At 40.6% G+C, this 23,500-nt stretch overlaps 1 protein-coding gene and 1 long non-coding RNA gene across 5 annotated transcripts in view; one reads left to right on the top strand and one right to left on the bottom strand.

The window, feature by feature from the left end:
• Positions 1 to 8,774: 8,774 nt before the first annotated feature.
• The window catches only part of LOC309847010 (spermatogenesis-associated protein 31D1-like), a 47,106-nt gene continuing 32,380 nt past the window's right edge, over positions 8,775 to 23,500 (bottom strand). The window contains exons 1-4 of one of the 4 annotated variants that reach the window (XM_082696712.1): positions 20,507 to 20,564; positions 19,573 to 19,615; positions 18,928 to 18,988; positions 14,327 to 18,701 (exon numbers count right to left, since the gene is read on the bottom strand). In XM_082696712.1, coding sequence (XP_082552838.1) covers positions 14,423 to 18,286 — 3,864 coding nt within the window. In that variant the 5' untranslated portion in view covers positions 18,287 to 18,701; positions 18,928 to 18,988; positions 19,573 to 19,615; positions 20,507 to 20,564 and the 3' untranslated portion in view covers positions 14,327 to 14,422. Of the gene's footprint in view, positions 8,848 to 14,326; positions 18,702 to 18,927; positions 18,989 to 19,139; positions 19,327 to 19,572; positions 19,623 to 20,506; positions 20,565 to 23,500 lie in introns of those variants that run through there. The other 3 variants (XR_014302258.1, XM_082696713.1, XM_082696714.1) reach the window with 3 other exon arrangements.
• On the top strand, positions 9,306 to 13,548 carry LOC309847017. The gene is made up of 3 exons (XR_014302264.1): positions 9,306 to 9,976; positions 11,909 to 12,114; positions 13,219 to 13,548. It is a non-coding gene; the product is annotated as an uncharacterized lncRNA (long non-coding RNA).

Raw genomic sequence — 23,500 nt, 5'->3', positions numbered from 1 at the left:
AGAAAAGACCTCGAATAGCCAAAGGGATATTGAAAAAGAAAGCCAATGTTGGTGGCATCACAATTCCGGACTTCAAGCTCTATTACAAAGCTGTCATCATCAAGACAGCATGGTACTGGCACAAAAACAGACACTTAGATCAATGGAACAGAATAGAGAGCCCAGAAATAGACCCTCAACTCTACAGTCAACTAATCTTCGACAAAGCAGGAAAGAATGTCCAATGGAAAAAAGACAGCCTCTTCAATAAATGGTGCTGGGAAAATTGGACAGCCACATGCAGAAAAATGAAATTGGACCATTTCCTTACACCACACACAAAAATAGACTCAAAATGGATGAAGGACCTCAATGTGCGAAAGGAATCCATCAAAATCCTTGAGGAGAGCACAGGCAGCAACCTCTTGTATATGTTAAGTTTAAGCTTCCTCTTTGATATCTAAAGTAAATATAGAAGTAACCTTTCAATACTCAACACTGGAGTGCAGAGAAGTCCAGCCTGATCAGCACAATGCATCATATTTAAGAATATAAACAGGGGGGTGTCTGGGTGGCTCAGTGGGTTAAAGCCTCTGCCTTCCACTCAGGTCATGATCTCAGGGTCCTGGGATCGAGCCCCGAATCGAGCTCTCTGCTCTGCCGGGAGACTGCTTCCTCCCTCTCTCTCTGCCTGTCTTTCCGACTACTTGTGGTCTCAGTCTGTCAAATAAATAAATAAAATCTTTTAAAAAAGAAAAAAAATATAAACAGGGAAATGTATGGGTAGAGAAATGATGTCAGGCCAAATACCTGAAAAAGAATATTTGATAGTACATTTAAGATACTTTAAATTACTAGGAAGAAATATGTTATCATTAATAAATCAAACATCACCTTTAAATAAGATTCCTTAATTTTAAAACATGTAAGTGTGAAAAAGTATAACATTTTACATGTTATACTTGGGATCATGACCTGAGCCGAAGGCAGAGACTTTAACCCACTGAGCCACCCAGGTGCCCCCAGTAAGATTTTTATAAAAAGACAGTTTCAGGTCCTGGGATTGAGCCCCGCATCAAGCTCTCTGCTCCGTGGGGAGCCTGCCTCGCCCTCTCTCTCTGCTTACTTGTGATCTCTCTCTGTGTCAAATAAATAAAATCTTAAAAAAAAAAGACAGTTTCATATCAAATAATTCATTTCCCTCATTAGAAGTGTAACTATGGGGGCACCTGGGTGGCTCAGTGGGTTAAGCCTCTGCCTTCGGCTCAGGTCATGATCCCAGGGTCCTGGGATCAAGCCCCACATCGGGCTTTCTGCTCTGCAGGGAGCCTGCTTCCTCCTCTCTCTGCCTGCCTCTCTGCCTACTTGTGATCTCTGTCAGATAAATAAAGAAAAATCTTTAAAAAAAAAAAAAATGAAGTGTAACTATGATTACCTCCTGAGAAGTCAAATTAAGATTTTGCTTCTCTTGACAGTGATAACACAGTATAAATACCTACAAATATGAAATTAGAGTTTTAACTCCATTTGACATTTTCTAAAATGATACATATAGATTAAACTATCAAATAAAACTCAATCATATATGCTTTCATGTTGCATGATTACTGCCCTTGGAACAACCCAAGTCAGAGACAGGAAAAATTAATATTGATCTACCAAATATCACTAGTGTTCCCTATTTTAAGAATAATAGGAGCTTTGTTAATTGTCAATTATACTGTAATTAAAATAATAATAATAATGGGAGACAGATTTCTCATTATTGGAAAAGGGGATTACAGATATGGAAGGGAAAAAACTAAAATTAACCCTGGGTTTGACTGGAAGTGGAGATACTAGTGTAAACTCATAGTTTTTAATGTATATAGATATAGGGTAAATATAGATGTATATTATATATGTGTGTCGGTGTGTGTGTCTACACTGAGAAGGCATGGGGGAAGTAATAATCCAGTAACAATGAACACACTTAGCACTCTTAGCACCCATATATTGGCTTCTAAATACCGTACTCCAGCAAACAGAACCAGGATAGCTTAGAGAAATGGCTGATAAGGGGACTGGTGCAGGGACAATACCAGATGGTCTTGATATATGGTGCTACATAAGAAAATAAGAAAATGTTCAAAGAATGATAGAGATATGTCAAAAGTACCCAGGAGTTAATCTGAAGGGGTTCCCACTGTCTAATCCTGTGACAATATGAACATCAAAATAAATATTGATAATAAGACTATAATTATCTAAATAAGATAGAAAACCATGAGCCCATATGAATAGAAATGAAAAATGAAGAATGAAAAGTTTGAGGAATAAAAAAAAAAATATATATATATGTAGTTTCAAAGAACCCACCACAAAATAGTAATTACAAAGAAAAATAGTATAAAAGCCTGGCACACAACACCTTAATCAGTGATTAAACTGAGCATTATCAGTAGTAGAATTAATATTGATAAATATTGATAATTTGATAGGACAAAATAAGAAATCAGCCTTACTTGTGTGCTAATCTTACCTAAGGCTTAAAGTCTAAAACTAAATATATGGGAACATCAAACAAATCCAAACTGAAAGATATGTTATGAAATTAATGGTTTCTAATATTAAGCATTTATGGACATCAAGCATCAGCTGAGGAACTCTTCCAAACTAAAAGAGACTACTTTTCATTATAAAACTTTTTAATATTTTTTTACCATGTGCATTACTTCCTATTCAAAAGTTTATTCATTAAAAATTTTAAGCAAACAAATACAATTTGAAAAATAAAGAGTTTGACCCAGAAATTACATTTCTAGGTACATACTCTAGAGAATGACTTGAAAACATTCACAAGGAAGCATATGCAAAGGTGTTCGTGGGAGCATTGTTTATAATAATGAAAAAATAGGAAACAAATGAGCAACAATACAAACAAAAAATAAACTGCTGAATATTCATTTAAAGAAATACTATGCAACAGTTAAAAGGAATGAGGTAAATCTACATGCACAGTTATGGGTAGATTGACAAGATATCTATTGAATTAAAAAAAAAAAAACATGCTGCCGAGCAATATGCTTATTATGACACTTTTTTTTGTGAGATAAACAACTATTCATATTTTAGGTCTATGCATAGCACAGAATGTATACCAGCCTAATGACAGTGATAGTGTTTAACTCCTAGATAGTGTTTACCTCCTAGGATAGTGTTTACCACCTAGGAATGGGTGATCTGTAGGGGTCTTTAAGCTTATGGATACTGTTTTAATTTTTTAATTTAGATAATTTAATCACACATTACTTACATTTTAAAAAGTAATTAAAAGATATAAAATAAAACTGACCTGAAGTAGATTGCAGTCTATTTTGGGAATATAATGAAAAATGAAAACTCTAGTGTTTTTTTTCTGTCAAGCATACTTTTCCATTCAATTCACCTGATTTTTCAAGGACTATACTCCCACTTCATGTTATCTCATTGAGCAATCAACCCAGTGCCATTCTGATCATAAAGGTGGGTCTACAACCTTGTCTGGCCCACCAATACCTCTATCCTTATGACCACATTTTTGGTTCAGGAATTAGCAAATATTCATATGAGTATTTTTTTTTTAATTTAAGCTACTTTGGGTTAGATTTCTACCCATTTGTATCCAAGTATTTCTGGAAAATATAGAGAGACATACATTTAAACAAATATTTTCAACAAAATAAAACAAGTAAAAGAGAAACACTAAAAAAAGACAGACACTATATGAAATGGCATATTATTTAAGATAGACTGTTATATATTAAAGATATGGATAATGAACTACAAAGTTACCACAAAAAAAAACACAGAGCTAGTAAGACCCACTAATAAATGATACATAAAATATTCAATATAAATAAGGGATGAAATCTATGAAAGAATTACAAATGACACAAAGAACAAAGAACAAATGAATAGCAAAAAAAAAAAAAAAAAAAGATTCAAACCCAACTAAATCAATAATCACATGATACATAAACAGCCTACATTAGTTTTCTATTGCTGCCATAACAAATTACCACAAACTTAGTATCTTGAAACAATACAAATTAATTCTCTTATAGTTATGAACAACAGAAGTCTGGTACAAGTCTCATCAGGCTAAAACCGAGATCTGCAAGATGTATTCCTTCCTGGAGACTCTCTGAAACTGTTTCCTTGCTAATTCAAGTTGTTTGAAGAATTAAGACTCCTACAATTGCAGAACCAAAGTCTATTTCTTTTCTATCAGCTGTTATTGGGCTTTATTGCTTCTAATAACTACCTGAATGCCTTAGCTCATGGTTGCCTTCCCCCATTTCCAAAGCCGGCAATAGAAGATCAAAGACTCTCAAATTTTGAATTTCTCCTGCCTCTCCTCCTGTCTTCAAATCAACCTGATTTCTGCTGGGAAAAGTTCTCAGATATTAAGGACTTACACTGGACACACATGGCATTCTAAGATATACCCATTTTAAGACAGCTGATAAACAATCTTAATTCCACCTGAAAACTTAATTATCTTACATCATATAAAGTAACATATTCATATGTTCCAGGGATTAGGACATGAACATCTCTTGGGGGCCATTATTCCACCTACCACCAGTTTAAACATTCACTACAAGTCAGAAACTTAGGGTGCCTGGGGCTCAGTCAGTTGGGTGTCCAACTCTTAATTTCAGATAGGGTCATTACCTCAGGACTACAGGATCAAACCCTGCATTAGGCTCTGCACTGGGCTGGGAGCCTGCTTAAGATTCTCTCTCTCCCTCTCTCTCTGCCCCTTCCTCCACCTCTCTCTTCCTCTTCTTTAAAAAAAAAAAAATCAAAACTAAGAAAAAACAGGAACTGGTAGACAGGATTAAAAAGCAAGACCCAATTACACACTGCCTATAAGAAACACACTTCAAATATTAAGAAACAATCTAAATTTGTTTTTTAACAAAACAGAAAAAGACAAACGATCCTAATCAAAACAAAGCTGGGCAGAGGAAAGTGATGCAAAATGGTAGACTAGGAACTCCAGGAGTCTTTGAAAAGTTCTTCCACACACCAGAGAATCTAGAAGCCACAGACATGTACACAATAGGATAACGTACTGAAAAGACCTGAGAGAACACTACTGTTTCACCAGTAGCTAATCTTTAGGCTCAGCAAAAACAAGAAGGGAGTGCTCCAGCACACAGCCAATCTGCAAAAAAAAAAAATCTGGAGTCTTTTCTTTCTTCTTTCTTTCTTTTCTCTCCAGTCATTTAAGAAAATCTCTGACAAACCACTACCTGAGCACTGAGCTAAGAAACAGACTTCACCAGGGCACCTGGGTGGCTCAGTGGATTAAAGCCTCTGCCTTTGGCTCAGGTCAGGATCCCAGGGTCCAGGGATCCAGCCCCGCATGGGGCTTTCTGCTCAGCGGGGAGCCTGCTTCCTCCTCTCTCTGTCTCTGCCTGCCTCTCTGCCTACTTGTGATCTCTATCTGTCAAATAAATAAATAAAATCTTTAAAAAAAAAAAAAAAAAAGAAACAGACTTCACCCCCACACAACAAAGAACACTGACATACCTAATAACAAGGTTTCATAATATATAAAGAAAAAAAAAAACCACTTCAAGGAGAAATAGATAAATCCACAATTATAGTCAAAGATTTCATTAGCCTTCTCTAAGTAAGTGACCGAACAAATAAAAAATCAGTTTGGACATAGAATACTTGAACACACTGTCAATCAATTTGACATAATTAACATTTATACAACACTCCACACAAGAGAAAAATGTACAAGATTTACCAAGACAGAACACATTCTGTATTGAAACATAAATCACACACACACTCATTACCAAATAAATTTAAACTCTTCAAATACATACTTTTATGTACTTCTACCACAGGGAATTTTTTTTAATCAGTTATCGGAAAAATCTGTGAAAAATCCACCAAATATTTGGAAATTAAATAAAAACTTCTAAATAAGCTATGAACCAAAGAATAAATCAAAGGGGAAATTTAAAATACTTTGAACAGAAAGAAAACAAAACACAACACACTGAAATTTCCAAGATGTAGTTAAAGCAGTATTAAGAGAAAAATTCATAGCACTAGATATCTTTATAAGAGAAGTCTCAAACCAGTGACCTTCGGTTCTACCTTAAGCAACTACAAAAAAGAAGTGAAAATTAAACCCAAGGTAAGTTAAAAAGAAAGAAAGAATAAAAGCCAGAGAAGAAATCAATGAAATAGAAAACACATAACAAAAAAAGTGGAGAAAAATCAATTAAACCAAAAACTAGTTCTCTGAAAAGATTTTTTAAAATTTAAGAAAGCTCCAGCCAATATAGCTGGAAAAAGAAGTTACAAAACTGAAAAGGGAGAAAACTAGAATGAACCCTGTGGTGTTAATTATATCTAGAAGTATTGGTGTGAACTCACAACTTTCAACACATGTAGAGATGAGAAAAATGAATTAATATATAAATGTGTGAATGTGTGTGTGTCTGCATACATATACATATTCCTTAACTCTATTTATTGAGACAGCCAACAAGCAGCAACATCCTAATAATAATGAACAAATCTAGAAAATTGATGTTGGCTTCTAAATACCATTTTCCATTAAGGAAATCAAGAACTGAAGGATTATGCAGGGAAAAGTATACAATCAGCTTGAAACATCTTTTTTGTGTCAGAAAGCAAAAAATGATTAAGATAAATCAAAAGAACACAGCAGTCAGACTGAGGTAATCAGCTAAAAATGACAATTTGGGCACCAAAATAAATAGACAGTAGCAGACTGAACTGAATCAACTGGGAAACCAATAGTCTATATTGATATAAGTAGCAAAGGAATTAATTAATTGATTGATGTGGAATGAGACACTTTGTTTTGGAATGAGGTATTTAACTTTAATGAGAGTGTTTTAATTTTGACTCAGGAAAATGTGAACATATATTACTAATATAAATAAAATTAATTACCAAAATATAGCTCATGACCTGAAGGATCTTATAATCTATTTGGGGAATGTACTATACTGTGAGAGTTCCAGGATTTCTCTGCACGGCATATTTTTGCAGCTTCTCCATGAAGAAGCTGCTAGCTACAATAAAGAGGAAGAATGTAAAGTGGCTCTTGTGTTTCTTATTGGATTTTCAGGTGCTACTGAAACCGGGACTGTATGGGGAAGGGAAGGTTAGAGATAAAGGAAGACAACAGGTTCAGTCTGTAAGATCTTATATTGAGGATGTTGCAAGCATTTGGTTTCACTGGCTTGACACTCAGAGGACAGTCTACTGCTGAGTCAGCTAACCACATGACCACACAACTCATCTAAGGAAGCAGGAGAAAGAGAAGCATTTGGCCTAGGGCAGAATCCGGGGTTAATCAGACATAGGTAAAGCCTGATGCTCTGTGGAACAGGAGGGTTTATAAATAAGTACAATTATGACCAAACATGGCAAGCAAAAATAGTAAAATTTCAAAAGTTAGAAACTAACCAAATGCCAACAAAAAGCAGTTGAATATTCTACCACTTAAAAGAATGTTATCATAAAAACGTTATGAAAGTTTATAATAACTTAAAAATGTTTATGATAGTGTTTTTCAGTTAAAATATATATTATTTAAGCAGTATTAAAAATAGACATAGTGGGGCACCTAGGTGGCTCAGTGGGTTAAAGCTTCTGCCTTCGGCTCAGGTCATGATCCCAGGGTCCTGGGACGGAGCCCCACATCCAGCTCTCTGCTTGGCAGGGAGCCTGCTTCCCTCCTCTCTCTCGCCTGCTCTCTGCCTGCTTGTGATCTCTGTAAAATAAATAATTTTTTTTTTTAAAGTAGACATAGTAAAATCTCAAAGAAGATGCACCAGAAAGTTAACAGGAATTGTTCTGAAGGTGGGAATCTACGAGGTTTATTCTAGCTTCACGTATCTTTCAAATTCACATTTAATTCTTTCTAATAGTGGAAACAGTCGCAAATGGGATTCTCTTCCACCGCTTACTATGATAACATGGTGACACTTCCTAACACAGAACCAGGACACAAAGTGGCATGAATGCATCAATGCCCGCAATGTAAGGCAATTACCTGAGTTTTTAAACATAAGACTCTTTTTTTTTTTTTTAAGATTTTTTTATTTATTTATCAGAGAGGGGGGGGGGAGAGAGAGCATAGGCAGACAGAATGGCAGGCAGAGGCAGAGGGAGAAGCAGGCTCCCTGCCGAGCAAGGAGCCCGATGTGGGACTCGATCCCAGGACGCCGGGATCATGACCTGAGCCGAAGGCAGCTGCTTAACCAACTGAGCCACCCAGGCATCCCTACCTGAGTGTTTCTAATCAAAGACTCGTAGTCCCGCCTGCTGGAGAGGTGCGCGTCCTGCTATCCTGGTTCAGGCAAGGTGTGACAAAGGGCTCTGCCTCTAGCCTGTCCATAATGCCTCAATGACCTCGGCTCAGGTCATGATCTCGGGGTCCTGGGATCGAGTCCCGCATCGGGCTCTCTGCTCTGCTCAGCAGGGAGCCTGCTTCCCTCTCTCTCTCTGCCTGCCACTCTGTCTACCTGTGATCTCTCTCTGTCAAATAAATAAATAAAATCTTAAAAAAAAAAAAAAAAAAGAATAGGCTCAGAGATGAAAAGTACTTTGAAAAACACTGTCACTCTATTCTAGCATGGCCAATGGAGTATTCCTCCCTTTCTCCACTGAGAATATCAGCTTTACTTATTAAAAAAAAAAAAAAAAAAAAAAAAAAAAAATGACCTGAGGCTCCCACAAACCATTCCTACTGAACTCACCGCTAGGTCCCCGTGGTTGAAGCTCTTGTTGGCTTGTTTGAAAACTGGCGAACTGCGAACATCCTTCCAGTTCCGGGTTCTGCCCCGAATCAGAAATGATGACTGTTAATTGAGTGTCTGAACTCACATCTTGACGTCTCACTGTCCCGACCAGTGCAGGCACCTGCAAGGCACTAGGCTCTCCGGGGGCCGGAAGTCCACGAGGTCACCACAGGCGTCCCAAACCCTTCAGTAACATCAACCCTTAACACGACTCTAAATGTTTCACTTCATTCCACGTCCCAGGGCCACCCCTGTCAGGTATTATTATCTCTGCAAACAATAGATGAGATCTGAGCCAGGCTTCTTGTACAAGGGCAGGCAGCTGGTACAAGGTGAAGTCTTAACAGGGGTCCATATCGCCGCCCTATTCATTACTAGGATCACCTCAGCAAGTTCCATCCCAGTGACCTCCGCAAAGGGTGCCCGCGTGGCCCAGGCACGGCCCCACCCCCAAGCCTCAGCACGTTCTCTGAGGCGTTGAGCGGCCTCTAGAGCCAACAGCCAGGATGGAAAAGGCAGACTGTGGGAAGGGTCCTTCTGGGCAGAAGAGAAGGTCGTTCGGACACCCAGAAGTTCTCCGTCAAAATCTGACTTTGAGGCAAATCAAAACTCAATTTTCAGAAGTGATGGAGACAGGATCCAGAAGACTGAGGTGAAATGCTTAACAGTCAGACGGTACAGCACCGCCGCTATGAAGAAGCCAAACACCACAGCCTCCTCAGCCCTGCAGGTAGATGGGCTCACTCTGGACATGGTCCGCCCCCACCGAGGCATTGTCCTGAACGTCTTCCAGCTCTTGGCACGGTTTGACCTAGACACAGTCTCCACCCCAGGTGGGGCTCGTCCTCCACGTAGCCCCGCCCCGTGTGTGCCTCGACCTGGACGTGGCCCGCCCCTGAGCATGGCTCACCCTGGGGGTAATACCGCCCCTGGGTGTGGCTTTCCCGAGATGAAGCCCGCCCCTGGATGCAGTCTCCTCCTGGACATGACCCGCCACAGGGTGCGGCTAACCCCGTACGTAGCCACACCCCCAGGTGCGACTCGCTCTGTGCGTGGCTCCGCCCCCAGAGAAGGCGGGTAGGAACCTCTACTTCGGAATCCCATCCGTTACTGGCTCTTCTGACTAGAAGTTTCTGAACTCTGCTGGCGTGCCAGGCTGTATTGAGGTAAATATGTTCTCAGTTTTCGAGAAAAGTAGATGATTAAGCCAAATATTCAAACAGTGAAAAAAAGTGCTGTAAGTTGGGAAGCAAGGACAGATCCCTGAGGAAAACCTTCCAGTATAATAGGAAGGAAAGAGAAAAGAAGGGATAGGTGTTCACGTCTTGATTTTGTTACTCTTTTGAGGTTTTTTAATGATGAAAGGTTCTGGTGACTTTTTAATCCCCTGCCGTGGTCCAGCACATACGCTCAACAAGGGAGGAGACAGGAGAAATTGTAGAAAAGTGAAATCGTTTTGAACACTTAGGTAAGAGAAGTGACTAAAGAACAATCACAGAGGTTGGCTAAAAACAGGGAGCTTTGGTTCCCTCACTGGTGTGCCCCTAATGCTTCGAAGAATGCCTAGTGCATACTAAACACTGAAGGAACTAATGGGTTGTTTTCAGGGATTATTGAAGCTGACTAATACTATAGAACATTTATGGTGGCATCGACATAATTACTTGTGTTGATTTTATTTTAGATGTATCACCCCTTTATTAGAATACGGGCCTAAAAAAAACACAACTGACTTTTGCTGTCAAAAGTAGAGCTCTTAGATGGAGAGGAGCAGGGAGCTGGGGGAAGTTGGAGGGGGAGACAGACGATGAGAGACTGTGGACTCTGAGGAACTAACTGAGGGTGTTGACCGGGGAAGGGCTGGGAGGTTGGGTGAGGCTGGTGGTGAGGGCATGTATTGCGTGGAGCACTGGATGTGGTGCATAAATACAAAATTCTGGAACACTGAAAAGAAATTTTAAAAATAAATAAAAATTTAAAGAAAAAAAAAAAAAGAGCTCTTTAGGTTTGGAATTAAGTGATGAACCATGACGTTTTCCTTGGAGAGGGAGGAATAAGACAAACCATTGTCAGATGGACAGGGAGATGTATAAAAGCCTTGTAGTTCCAGACTAAGTTGACGAATTGGCATACTGAAGGCATAAACTGAAAGGATGAACTCAGGTGGAATGTCGGACTGTCTGTTCAGATGGCAGAAGTGTTCCTGGTGGTAAGTGCTAGGATATGGCCATAACTAAACTGAAATGGAAGTAAAGGGCTCAAAGATGAGAAGGGGTGAACAGTGAGAAACCAGATTATTGGATGGCCTAACCATATGGATGTTGAGGACTCTGAGTGATTCCTCCTACTTCAGGTTCGTCTCCTGGACCCCATCCCACCACTTTCTTATCCCTAAGTCTCCTCAGAATCAGCGTTTCCTGCAACTCCAAGCTTTAGTCATGACATAAATCTGGACAAGAAAGCAGAAATGGGGGAGAGAAAGAGGTCTGGATTAGACATCTGTTTTTGTTTTGATACCTAGCATTCACTCACCTTCTGAAAACAGACCCTTTATTGATCTCTAGGGAACTAAACCCATTCTCAGTCTCAGTAATTGGGCAGGTAGAGTTGTCTTTCCCAAACACTCCTATTTTAAGAATGCATCTATAACTCAGGATTGGTCAAAAGATGACATTGTGCTTTTGACAACAGTGATTGGTCAGGGATGGGCATGTGACAAAACTGGAGCCAATAAGGCACAGTGGGATTTTCTACAGGGACTACTGAGAAACACAACTGTTTGTAGCTACAATTAAAGCTTGGAAGATACACCTAATGCTACAGAATAGTCAGACAGAAAGTCCAAAATGCCAAGAAATAGAAAGTGAATCTTGAAGACATCAATGGAGCCCCAGCATGAACCCTTGTACTTTAGACCAGCTTTATTCCCAGACTTTTTCAGGTAGCTAAGTCAATAGATTCTCCTTTTTAAGTCAGTTAAGTTGTATTTCCTGTCTTTTACATCCAAATAATTCCTCACAGTATAAGGGGGCTCTCCATCACTGGCTCCCTCTTTCATGCTAGCCCACTGAATATATATTACCTTCTCTGTCCTTCAGGTTGCCCTTCTATGAGAGGGGATTAGAAAGCTGCATTGAGATTGCAGTCCAAGAAAGCAGAGGAGTAAGAGACCTTACTTTTGTCTGGTTGCAAGAATTCAGCTAGATAGCTATCCAATTATTTTGAACACCTGAAAAATCAAGGGGAGATCAAAGAAAAGAGTACCTGCAACTCTACAAACAGAAAAGAGACCATGTTCTGCCAGGTAGGAGGTGGAAAGGAGGAAATCCGAGGTGATATATGGGAAGATAAACCATGGTGGGGAGGGAAGGGAAGCCTCCATCAGCAGGCTACAGGCAAGTGAGTAGCAGAGCACAAAATCAGAATGTTCAGAAGTCAGCTCCAGTGAGGGATGTCCCTGTCTGAAAGACTGCTAGGTGCTGAAGCAGGCAGAATCCTACCTGGGGCAGTATGCTCTCAGGATCCCCGTGATCACAGAAAGAACAGAGGTGCCTGAGTGTGACAGAGTTCCCAGGCATCAGAGCCTTAACACACAGGTACGTGGAGAATATCCCAAAATGGGAGTATGTGCTCTAAGATCCCTAGTACTGCCTTTTTCAATAGTTGACCGACCCATTCTCTCTGATGTTTAAGCTATGAGAATTAAATTTGAAATGATGGATGTGCTATACTAAACATATTAACAAGAACAGAAATTAAACCTTGAAACCTGTAGGGTTCCCTTCCTCTATAATGTTGGCTAGGTCTACAGAAGCTGAAGGTTACTTCTACACACCTATGGTCTGGGAGCTAGGGCAAAAGAGAGAGAGTGTGGTAGAGCCAGATGAGCCATATTACACCAGCTTCCCTCCCCACCCCCCAGTTGGAACACTGGTAAGTCAGGTGGTCCTCAGGGTTGATTTTCATTAACCATTGAGGATAAACCCAAACTACCTTGACCTCTCTAGTCACCTTTGCTTCCTTCCTTTGGATGCTCCAATCTCTGTGATGGTTACTTACCAGGTGCCAATTTGTTTAGCCATTAAGAAATTTTGACCTTGATGATTGGGCATGAATGAGGACAAAGATCCACTTGGCATGTTTGGAGACTTTTGCGCCAGAAAACTGAAGAAGTTGTCCAAGAACAAACCCTTGCATTAGGAAGACTTCTGAGAAGATTCCAATCATCCCCACTTGTGGTGTTCACACCCTTGTGTAATTACACCTCCCCTTAAGCATAGGCTGGACTTAGTGATGTGCCTCTGAGTGATAGAATAAAGGAAAGGTAATAGGACGTCATTTACATTGTTAGTTTCCAAAAGATTGTAACTTCTATCTTGTTTGCAAACTCTCTCTTGCTTTGATGAAGTAAGCTGCCATGCTGGAGAAGCCCACTTGATAAGGAACCAGCCAGATTCAGCCAAGAGCCAGCAAGGTACTGAGGATCTCATTCCAACAGACGTTGAGGAACTGCATCCTGCCAGCAACTATGTGACTGAGTACAGAAGTTGGTCCTTCCCCAGTCAAGCCTCCAGATGAGAATGTAGTAGCCTCAGCTGACACCTTAAATGCAACCTTGAAGCAGATAATCCAGGTAGGCCTCTCCAGAATTTCTGACCCACAAAAGCCATGATATATGTATTTTTTAACCCACTAAATTTTGTTAATATCCATTACACCCCAATAGATAATTAATGCACCCCTCAATTACTGGACCCTTGGGCTAAAATGTTGGAAGTCTGGGAAGGCAGGCACCATATAAGAGGACAGTGTCCCTGACAACATCGCTGAGGGCACTTTCTTCTTGCTCAACGACTATCCCATATATTCGTATGCTGAAACTGTATTATTGGGCCTGAATAGCCTCCAGGAGGTGAGGCCTAGCTGACATAGTGTCTTACCCAACAAAGTTTGGGAGGAGATGAAAGAGAGTTTAAATCAAGTTCTATACTTTAAGGGCTTTTCTATTTGTAAAGGCCTGAAGGTTTTCAGAGTAAGCATATTATACTTCTTATAAAAAAAAAAAGCAAATGTATTAAATACAGGATATCAGAGCAGGATCAAATAAAGGACCCCAGGATAAAACTGAGAAGACCACTGTCCAACTTTGTACAAGGGACTGGTGCACTTGTAGAAGCCAAAAGCATTAACTACTAATAGTTGAACACACTGCTGGGCACCTGGGTGGCTCAGTGGGTTAAGGCCTCTGCCTTTGGCTCAGGTCATGATCCCAGGGTCCTGGGATTGAGCCCCACATCGGGCTCTCTGCTCGGCAGGGAGCCTGCTTTCTCCTTTCTCTCTGCCTGCCTCTCTACCTACTTGTGATCTCTGTCTGTCAAATAAATAAACAAAAATCTTAAAAAAAAAAAAAGAGTTGAACACACTGCTTCCTTTCCCTGATTGCAAACGCCAACCCCCGTCCCAGTGTAGCACACAGAGAACACCACTCTCTATTAGAAGAAATGTTTATTGAGGAGGATTAATATTCTTGGTTGTGCTGAAGGTTGTTCTCATCAGAGGATATATTGTCATGAAAATTGTGAACCTTTATCAATAAGGACTGAATGATTTCTTTAGGGAAATTTTTCTCCCTGCAAGTGCTGGAGAAGCATTTTCTGTCTGAGTAGAAGAGTCAAATCGCTAAACACAGTACGTTCATCAGGGTCACCCCTGGTGGCCCAAAGGACCTGGCATACTTGATGCACACAGGTGGAGCTTGGATGAGGCACAGACTCCCCAGAAGGCAGAGAAGAAGGGCATTGACTCTGGCTTAATAGCTGATTCTCAAAGGCTTCAGCTTTCTGGGGCTGTGTGACCCTATCTCTGTTCTGTGTGATCCTTGTAGGACATTTCTGTGCAGCACAGACAGCTTCTTGGCTGCAGGACTTGATACTTTCCCGTTTCTCTTGTTGTGGGTCAGAAAGAGCCCGATATGTGGAGGGAGGTCTCTTGTCAGGCTCTACCTGGGCCTGTAGTTCCTCCTGCTGCTGGCTTAACTTTGAGGCCTCATATCCACGTGCCTCCTTCTCTTCTAGGACCTTCCCAATGGTAGTGAACTTCTGAGCTTCAGGAGGCCAATCACTCCCAAAAGTAGCCACACTTTCAACTGGGTCTTGGTGCTGCGCTAAGGTGGACATGAACTTGGCTTTTTGCTGGGGACTTTCTTGATGCCCTGTGATTTTTTTCTTGGAATTGATCCACTGAGAAAATTGACTCATCTTTTTTCTGAAGTAACTTTCAAGAGGAAACTGTTCATTCTGTGGCAGAGTTGAAGCATGCTTTAATTTTATGTCCTCAACATGGAGGCTCTCCTCTCTGCCTGCAGATGTCCCTACTCCTGAGTCCTCACTTCTGCATTTTCTTGCTTTGGGATCCTGAGGTCTCACTTTCTTTGCACTTCTTTGTGAGAAATTCATAGGCTGGCCCTTACAGAAGGCCAGCTTCAAGCCCAAGGATTCCTGCTGCTCCTCCGTGCTAATTCTGCTGTCCTTAAGTTGGACATGCAGCACCTGGGATGCCTCCATGTCCCCGCTGCACACACTCTGGAACTGAGTCAGTGAAGCCTTGGAAGTCAAGCTCTCTGAAGGAAGGTGCATGTCAGTGGGACATCCTTGAGCCTGGTTATGCTCCTCACTCTCCAGTTTAAACTTTAACTCACTCAGGATCTGTCTTTTCAGGTCTGATAGTTTAGAATCTTGAGGAATCAGTATTTTTGGTGAGGGGTGTTCTGTGGTCAGGGCAGTTTCTACTTTATTCATGTTGGCATTTATTATTTTGGAGCTTCCCAACTCACTGGTTGTCAAGATTTCCCAAGATTGGGATTGAAGGGTACAGAACTCCTTGGTGTCAGATATATCCCTGGACAGGTTGGGCATGGCAAAGTGTTGTAAATTCTTCTCGACCATCACCTTGCCCTGTTCCATATCTACTCTGTTACTGGAACTCAAGTTCTCATGCATTGGCTCATGTCCAGCCCCAGCTCGACTTGTGGGTACCTCTGGGCCACTTGTGTTGTCTGGTACAGTCTCACTGGGTCGCACTTGAGCTCTGATGCTGTGTGTAAGGGGCCGAAAAGTCTGGCTGCCCCACTCAGCTATCTGGATACACTCTGCAGTCTTATGATCAGTGTCAGAGTGTGATGCCTTCAGGCCCCCCTGTCCTTCATTGCCCACAGATGACATAGTGGGGAGAGGATGATCTGCAGTGGGGACTGACTTTATTGTTCTCACCCTGTTTCCCAAAAAAGGTTTAGAGCTTCCCTCAAGGGGTTTAAAAAAGTCAACTTTGGAAGTGACCCCAGAAATATGCATGGCTGAGGAGGAAAAGTCAAATTGGGGAAGAGGCCATATTTTGGCTTCTCTCAACATATAGAATTTTATGGATTCAAGAACCCTGAGTGGTAGACCCCACCTCTGACTCATGCGAAATCTAATAATATGGGCCTCTAGCACCTGTTGTGTCCTGGGATCAAGAAAAGAATGCTCTAGAGTGATGCTCTGGCTGTAAACCCTACCCACCATTGTCTTTTTAGAATCTGTGTTTTCTCGAGCAGTCTGGGAACTCCCAGAAAAAGGCAATGTATTGTCATCAGCCAGCCACGAATAACACACACCTATAGGAATCCTACCCGCAGTGATCTGCCAAAACTTCTTGCTCATATGTAAATTAAGAATACTTTTCGTTTGATTCTGGTCTGTGTTCTTCCTTGAGACATTCAATAATTCATTCCCTGAGTGATTCCTTGAATGACACACACAGTTACTTTTCTCCAAGTCTGCCCTCAGACCCTTCACTAGGTGGCATTCTGAGACCCTTTGTCGCCTGTCTTCTGGACTCTTCTCTAGGATATACCCAAGATTCCTCCTCATATCCTTCCTTAGCTGAAACTTTGTTTGGACCCTCTCATGGAAACTTCCAGGGAGACTCAATTCAGTCTTTGCTATATCTCTGTTACTATGGCCCTGAAACTCAGAGAATTGTGAGTGAACATGTCTGCCTTTGTCTTGCTGAGAGAGTTCTGATAATGTATGCTGAGGCTCCAACACTGCTAGGGAATCTAGATTTCTACAGTCATGGAGGCACCAGTGTGGGATTACCGTCCTTGGGCTATGTAACTCCATTGTCTCCTGGGGCTCACAGATGATATGAAAATGGCCAGGAAGGATGGAGACTGGTACATAGGCATGGGATGACTGGCTAACCAGCGGAAGGTTGGGAGCTCGAGGACAAATGGTTTCTTCAGGTTTCTGGAACACAGGGACTAAAGCCCACAAGTTTTCCTGTTGCTTCTGCAACATGTGCCATCCCTGGTGTTGATTTTCAGTCAAGATAGGAGAGTCTGATTCATTCCTGGATCTATTGAAAGACACTCCACAGTCCCTAATCAGGGATGAAGAAGGTGGTATGATGGGGAGGCAGGATTGAAAATGGGGGTGGGTGTTCACTTTAGTGAAAGGTAGAGGCTGGGATGGGGACAAGGTTTGAGGCAAGGATTGGGGGTGTACAATGGGGAGAGGAAATAGTTGGGAATGAGGAAGTGGTGGAGATGCTTGTATTTTGATGGCAGAGGTATTATGAATTCCATTGAATAAGACAAAGTGAGACTCTGGTGGAGAAGTACTACTAGAAAACAAGAGAGTGGCTACTAACGACTCACTGTGCAAAGAAGGAAGACCCCAGAAGAGCTGGCTATATTTCTGATGCAAGTTTTCTGCCAAAGCCTTGACATAGAGGAGCTGTTGATAAATAGAGAGCTGCTCTGGTTTGCCTTCAGTATTCCATCCAATATTGGAGGATGTGGTGAACTGTACATCAAGTGGTTGCAGCAAATTCCCTAAAGATGTCCTTTGGTAATCTGACCACATTTGTTTGGAAAATGGCACCTCCTCTTTTACTTTCTTCTCTAAAATCTGGAAAGCCATTCTCTTCTCCATTTGTCTCTGCAATAGGGCCTGGAAGATAAGACCAGGGAAAGAAATTCCACTGGCCTCCTTGTGTTTAGTAGCAGAGTCTCTCCTGAGACAGGTTTCTGGTTGATGGAGGTAGACTTGCTCTTGGTGAACATCAGAGTGTGATGATGTGGGGAGGAACATGTTCTTGGCATGAGCCTGCCAATAGGTGAATTCGGAACTCGATGGCTTTGAACAGTCACTACCTCTAATTGTTGGGACATAAGTAGATATCTCACCAGGACTATCTGGAGATGAATTCTCAGGAACAGGTTTCAGTGAGATGGAAATTGATTTAGATTGAATCAAAGTTAAAGGGAAGTCTGGCAGTGGTGAAACAGATGAAGTTGGTGGTGCATGATGACAAGCAAATGAATCACTGGGTTTCCTTCTCTGAGACAGGTGTGGTAAGAGGTTATTTTGTGAAATGGTGGGGTCAAGAGTGGAGATGGTATTCAGAGGTAAAGTGGCCTCTTGTTTGAACATCATATGGTAGGAAAGGAAATACACGGGATAGAGATATGGAATGGTTCTCTGGGAATTAAGAATCCTAGGCTTTTGGCTCTAGTGGCAGAGAGTACCTAGGGGTGAGGGTAAGAAAAAGTCAGCTAAAGGTTAGGTTGTTTAGGTGAGAAGATGGAGGGGATTGGGGGGAAGGCTCAGGCAAAGAGTCTGGTATTAGGTCTCCTGGAGCAACTGCAGAGAAGTTGGGAGACAAAGTGAATGATGAGTCAGTCACAGAAGCTGTAGAAACCAAGGGGATCACAGAGGGAGTAGCATCATCCAGGGTCTCTGGAACAGCAGCCGATTCACCTCAGCAGTTGTGCTGTTACATATGTCACAGAAGGGGTCTGGACATAATAGTTGATGAAAGTGGATGGTATCATGATGCCGGCCTAGTGGGCTAAGGGAGATAGGACATACAAAGTTGTAACCAGGACCAGAACAAACATATGTGACCCTGGCTGGTCTGGCAAAGGTAGCCCCCACCCACCAATATCCCCAAGACTTTCAAATTCTAACTCAGAGAATTTTCCATCCCATGTCAATTCCAGGCTTCCCTGAGGATCTAAAAATACATAGACTCTGCTCAAAAGAGGGGTACATAGAAGAAGGTTATGTTTACTCACCTTTACAGAAGAGAAAGCACCTTTCTTGCCTCCCCTTCTTCTCTCTGGCAAGTTTTCCACCCTGGGAAACCAGGAGAATAATGAATATAGAAGCGAGAGATCTTATAGAAGCCTGAATAGAGTGTTCTTTAAAGATATCCTTGGTAGATTGGACTTGGAGAGCACCAATTATTAGGATATAAGGTCACATGATCAATGATATTAATACTTACATTATTTGATAATTCACAGTGGGCTTTTGTATGTATTATCTATTCCATGTGTTACTGAAAACCACCTTATATGGAACATAGGTCAATGGTTACCTCAAAGAGGAAGTTGAGTATCCATGATGTCACAGGTCTTTCACAAAGTCTCAGAACTTCAGAAGTTCTGACTCTTAATGTCTCACATGGCTACATATTGGGCAGCACCCATTGCCCAGATCTGTCACTGCTTCATGCTCAGTAATGGTCAGAGCAGGGATTCTGAGAAGGATTTTGCATTCTGACTGCATTTCCATGAGCCTCTCTTCTGAGGCCTCTGTTTTCTGAGAGGGAATGTACCTAGCAGCTGGCATCCTCAGAGATCATGGACCTGAGCCCTCATGGAAAGGACAGGAAGGGTCAGCCTTGGAGAGCTCAGGTGGAATAGGCAGAACCTTACCATTCAGAGTCCCACCTTTCCTCCTCTTGGCTCTGCCCTGATGCTAGAACGAAAAGAAAAGAGTGAGGGGTGGGGACTTATCTCTCACTATTCTCTCAGAAATGAAGACTTTCTTTATCCAAGAACACCGGACTGTATTTTAATTTATAGAACTTTGTGTTCCTTGCTTTTCTTAATTTTAAGGTTTTATTTTGAAAAACAAAGGAGGATTTTGTCTGGGAGGTCCATACTTGATATTCTCACTCAGAAGTTCTTTGTTCAGATAGGACATACAAACTGAATCCCGACAGTCACATCTGTGCTCCCTTTGGGTAGACCCTGTATCCTAGGCTATAGCTCAGACCCCAGTCTCTTCTCAGAGGCCCAGCACTGTTCTCCTGATCAGCCCAACGTGAAGGCAGGCTTGACTGAGTGATGCTTGACATGGGAATGTGACTCATGATCAAGACTTGGGAAAATTTGTTTTCTTACACAGACCTCATACTCTCCAAATAACACAATCCAGAACTGCAGAATCATTGTGTTTGGGATTTTACCCAAGAGCCACCACCATACCCAAATAGACTATGTGTTTCAAGTGGAAACATTAGTGCTTTCTTAATCCTTTGCCACATCTTCATCAGACCTCCTTTCCTAGAGGATTTAATGTCTATTCTTTCCTTAGACTTCCCATTTTAGGTGTTTATCTGACCTACCAAACTCATTTAGAAATGTGGGAAGAGGAACAGGAAAATAAAGAGTCATTCTCTGAAGGGCAACTTCTGGTTCCGGATCTAACATTTAAAAAGCCTGGGAGTCATCGCTTCAGTCTGTGAAAGAAGCAAAATGCTGAACAGACTAAAAATCAATGACATTTCTTGGAACCACAGTGGCAAACCACTACCTCAAATCTTCAGAGTGTCAATGTAGAAAATCATACCTAAGATTCGCTTACCTGAAACAGAAGACACTAGTGGCTCATCACTGCTCTCTTGGTAGGAACACTTAAACAGACATTTGACAAATTGCTGAAGGATGCATATGGGCTAGCATGAGAGTGAGAAACTCCTGAGGTCACAATCTAGTGGGGCCCCCCATTTATTTATGGGTTATATTATTTATGGGACCCAACCCAACCTGGTTCTTACAGTAAAGAACTACCAAAAAGCGAGGGGGAAATGCTCTTATTTCTGGCAGGGGAGTGTAGTGTTGGAGAGAAAAGAGAAAGGTAAGCATTTGGAAACATTGTGAAATATTCCCAGAGTTTTTTCCATAACAGAAGTCTACCCAATGGGAAAAACCTGACCCATGGGAGAAGGCAAATTACCCACTACAGCAGCCCTCTCTAGGCTTCCTTTCTCATTGATAGAGTGGATCAAAAAGCCAAAACTTTGAACACTAGTGAACATCAAAATCCAGGGATATAAGCCCATTAAAAGATGATGATTAATCATATCCCTTCCCCTGACACCTTGCTATAATATTGATATCTCTGGTGTAGGAACAGGATCATAGCTAAGAAGAACTGCAAGGTATAGTTTCTTTTTTTTTTTTTTCCAAGATTTTATTTATTTATTTGACACATAAAGATCACAAGTAGGCAGAGAGGCAGGCGGGGCAGGGTGTGGGGGAGCTGGCTCCCCACTGAGCAGAGAGCCTACCCAGGGCTTGAACCCAGGACCCTGGGACCATAACCCATGCTGAAGACAGAGGCTTTAACCCACTGAGCCACCCAGGCACCACTGGTATTGTTTCTATGTAGGGAGATTTAGGGAAATTTAAAGACACTAGGAGAGACAAAAACAAGGACACTAAAGGAAACTGCAGCCTCTGATGTGCATAGCTACAGTAAATATTAAACATACCCAATACCTAACCAGAATAACCTAAGACTTCACATTATAGGTCTCTTTATTTCAGTTCTGATTACCCAGTACATCATGTTTGGCTTTCAAAGAAACCTTACAAGGCATGCTAAAGGCAAGAAAAAGCAAACTCATCAGACAAACCAAGTATCAAGTGCACATTCAGATATACCAAATTTCAGAATTCTCATACATGGAATCTAAAATAACCACAATTATGATGTTAAGGGCTGTAATGGAAAAGGTAGACAACATATAAAAACAGATGATGCATGTAAGCCCAGAGAGGGAAATTCTATGAAAGAATCAAAAGGAAACATTAGGGGAAAAAAAGCAGTATGACAAATGAATAATGACTTTGATCGACTCATCAGTAGGTCCATACAGGCAAGGAAAGAATATGTGAGTTTGCATATATGTCAGTAGGAACATTCCAAACTGAAATACAAAGATAAAAAGAATTTTCTTAATGCTAAAATCTAGAATATCCAAGAACTGTGTTTCAAGCTATATAACAGATATATAATTAGAATACCAGAAGAAGAAAGAACAGAAAAAAATGTTTAATAATGGCCAAGGAGTTTCCAAAATTAATAACAGGTTAGTGACAAATTGTGGAAGTTCAGAGTACACCAAGCAGGGAAATATTTAAAAAGTCCATACCTGGACATATCATATTCAAATGATAGGAAAACAAAGGATAAAATTATGAAGGAATCCAGAGGGAAATAGAAACTCTACCTCTAGATGAAAAAAACATAATAATTATGACCTATTATCATAAACCATGAAAGTAAGAGATTGGAGTGAAATGTTTACTGTTGAAAGAAAAAAACACCAATCCAAAATTTTATATCTAGTGATATTATCCTGCAAAAGTAAAAGAGAAATAAAACTTAGACAAATAAAAACAGGGAATTCATCAGCAACAGACCTGCCCTGAATAAATGTTAAAAGAACATTCCTTCTCTTTGTTGAGAAGGAAAATAACTCATATCTCCATAAAGTAAAGGAAGAGAAGGAATGAATGAAGGCCAAATAAAACTTTCATTCATCTTATTCTCAATTGACCTAATAATAACAATAATGATAATGTGTTCAGTGATTATAGTTCATGAATAAGTGAAATGAATGGGATCAGTGGTACAAAGGACAGGAGGAATTGGACACTCCTGCTGCACTATCTATGAAGTTATATACCATTATATGAAAGGGGACTTAGAGTTCTTATAAATGTATATTACAAACTCTAGGACAACCACTAAAATATTTTTAAACACAGTAATTGATAGACTAACAAAAGTGAGAAAATAGAATTACATATAATGCTTGTTTAAAACCAGGGGGAAAAAAAGAGAGGAAGGATAGGTATAATGAATAGCAAATAGTACGGACAAGGTAGAGATATTAATCCAACTATATTTAAAAATCACTAAATGGAAGTGGTCTAAATCCACCAATTAAAAGAGGAGACTGTCAGAGCACAGAAAAAAACAAGACCCAATTATATATTGTCTATGAAATGCTCACTTTAAATATAAAGTACAGAGAGATTAAAAACAAAGTCAGAAAAAAAAAATATCATGCTAACACTAATGAAAAGAAAATAAGAGTAACTCTATTATTTTGGACAAAGAAAACTTCACAACAGGAAAATTATCATAGGTAAAGAAGAGCATTACATAACAGTAAAGAGGTCAATTCCCCAAGAAGACAGAACACTCCTGAATAGGTACACATGTAAAACATAGTGTCAAAATATGTGAGGCAAAAACCACTATAATTGCAAGAAAAAATGGATGAATCCACTGTTATTTTTGGAGATTTCAACATCCCTTGTCAGAAATGGGCAGATTCCGCAGGCAGAAAACCAGTAAAGATATAGTTGCCCCAAACAACATCATCAATCAACTTGCTCTAATTGACATTTATAAAATACCTCATCCAACCACAAAATAGACATATTTCTCAAGTTCACATGGAAGGTTCACTAAGATGGACCATATTGAGGACCACAAAACACACCTTAAAAATATATTATAGAAATCACACAAAGTATGTTTTCAGACCATCATAAAATTTTC

The sequence above is a fragment of the Mustela nivalis genome (genome assembly GCF_964662115.1).
Source record: "Mustela nivalis genome assembly, chromosome: 13".
NCBI classification, from domain to species: domain Eukaryota; kingdom Metazoa; phylum Chordata; class Mammalia; order Carnivora; family Mustelidae; genus Mustela; species Mustela nivalis.
The sequence above is the reverse complement of the archived record's forward strand: the minus strand, read 5'-3'. Positions and strand labels throughout refer to the sequence as shown.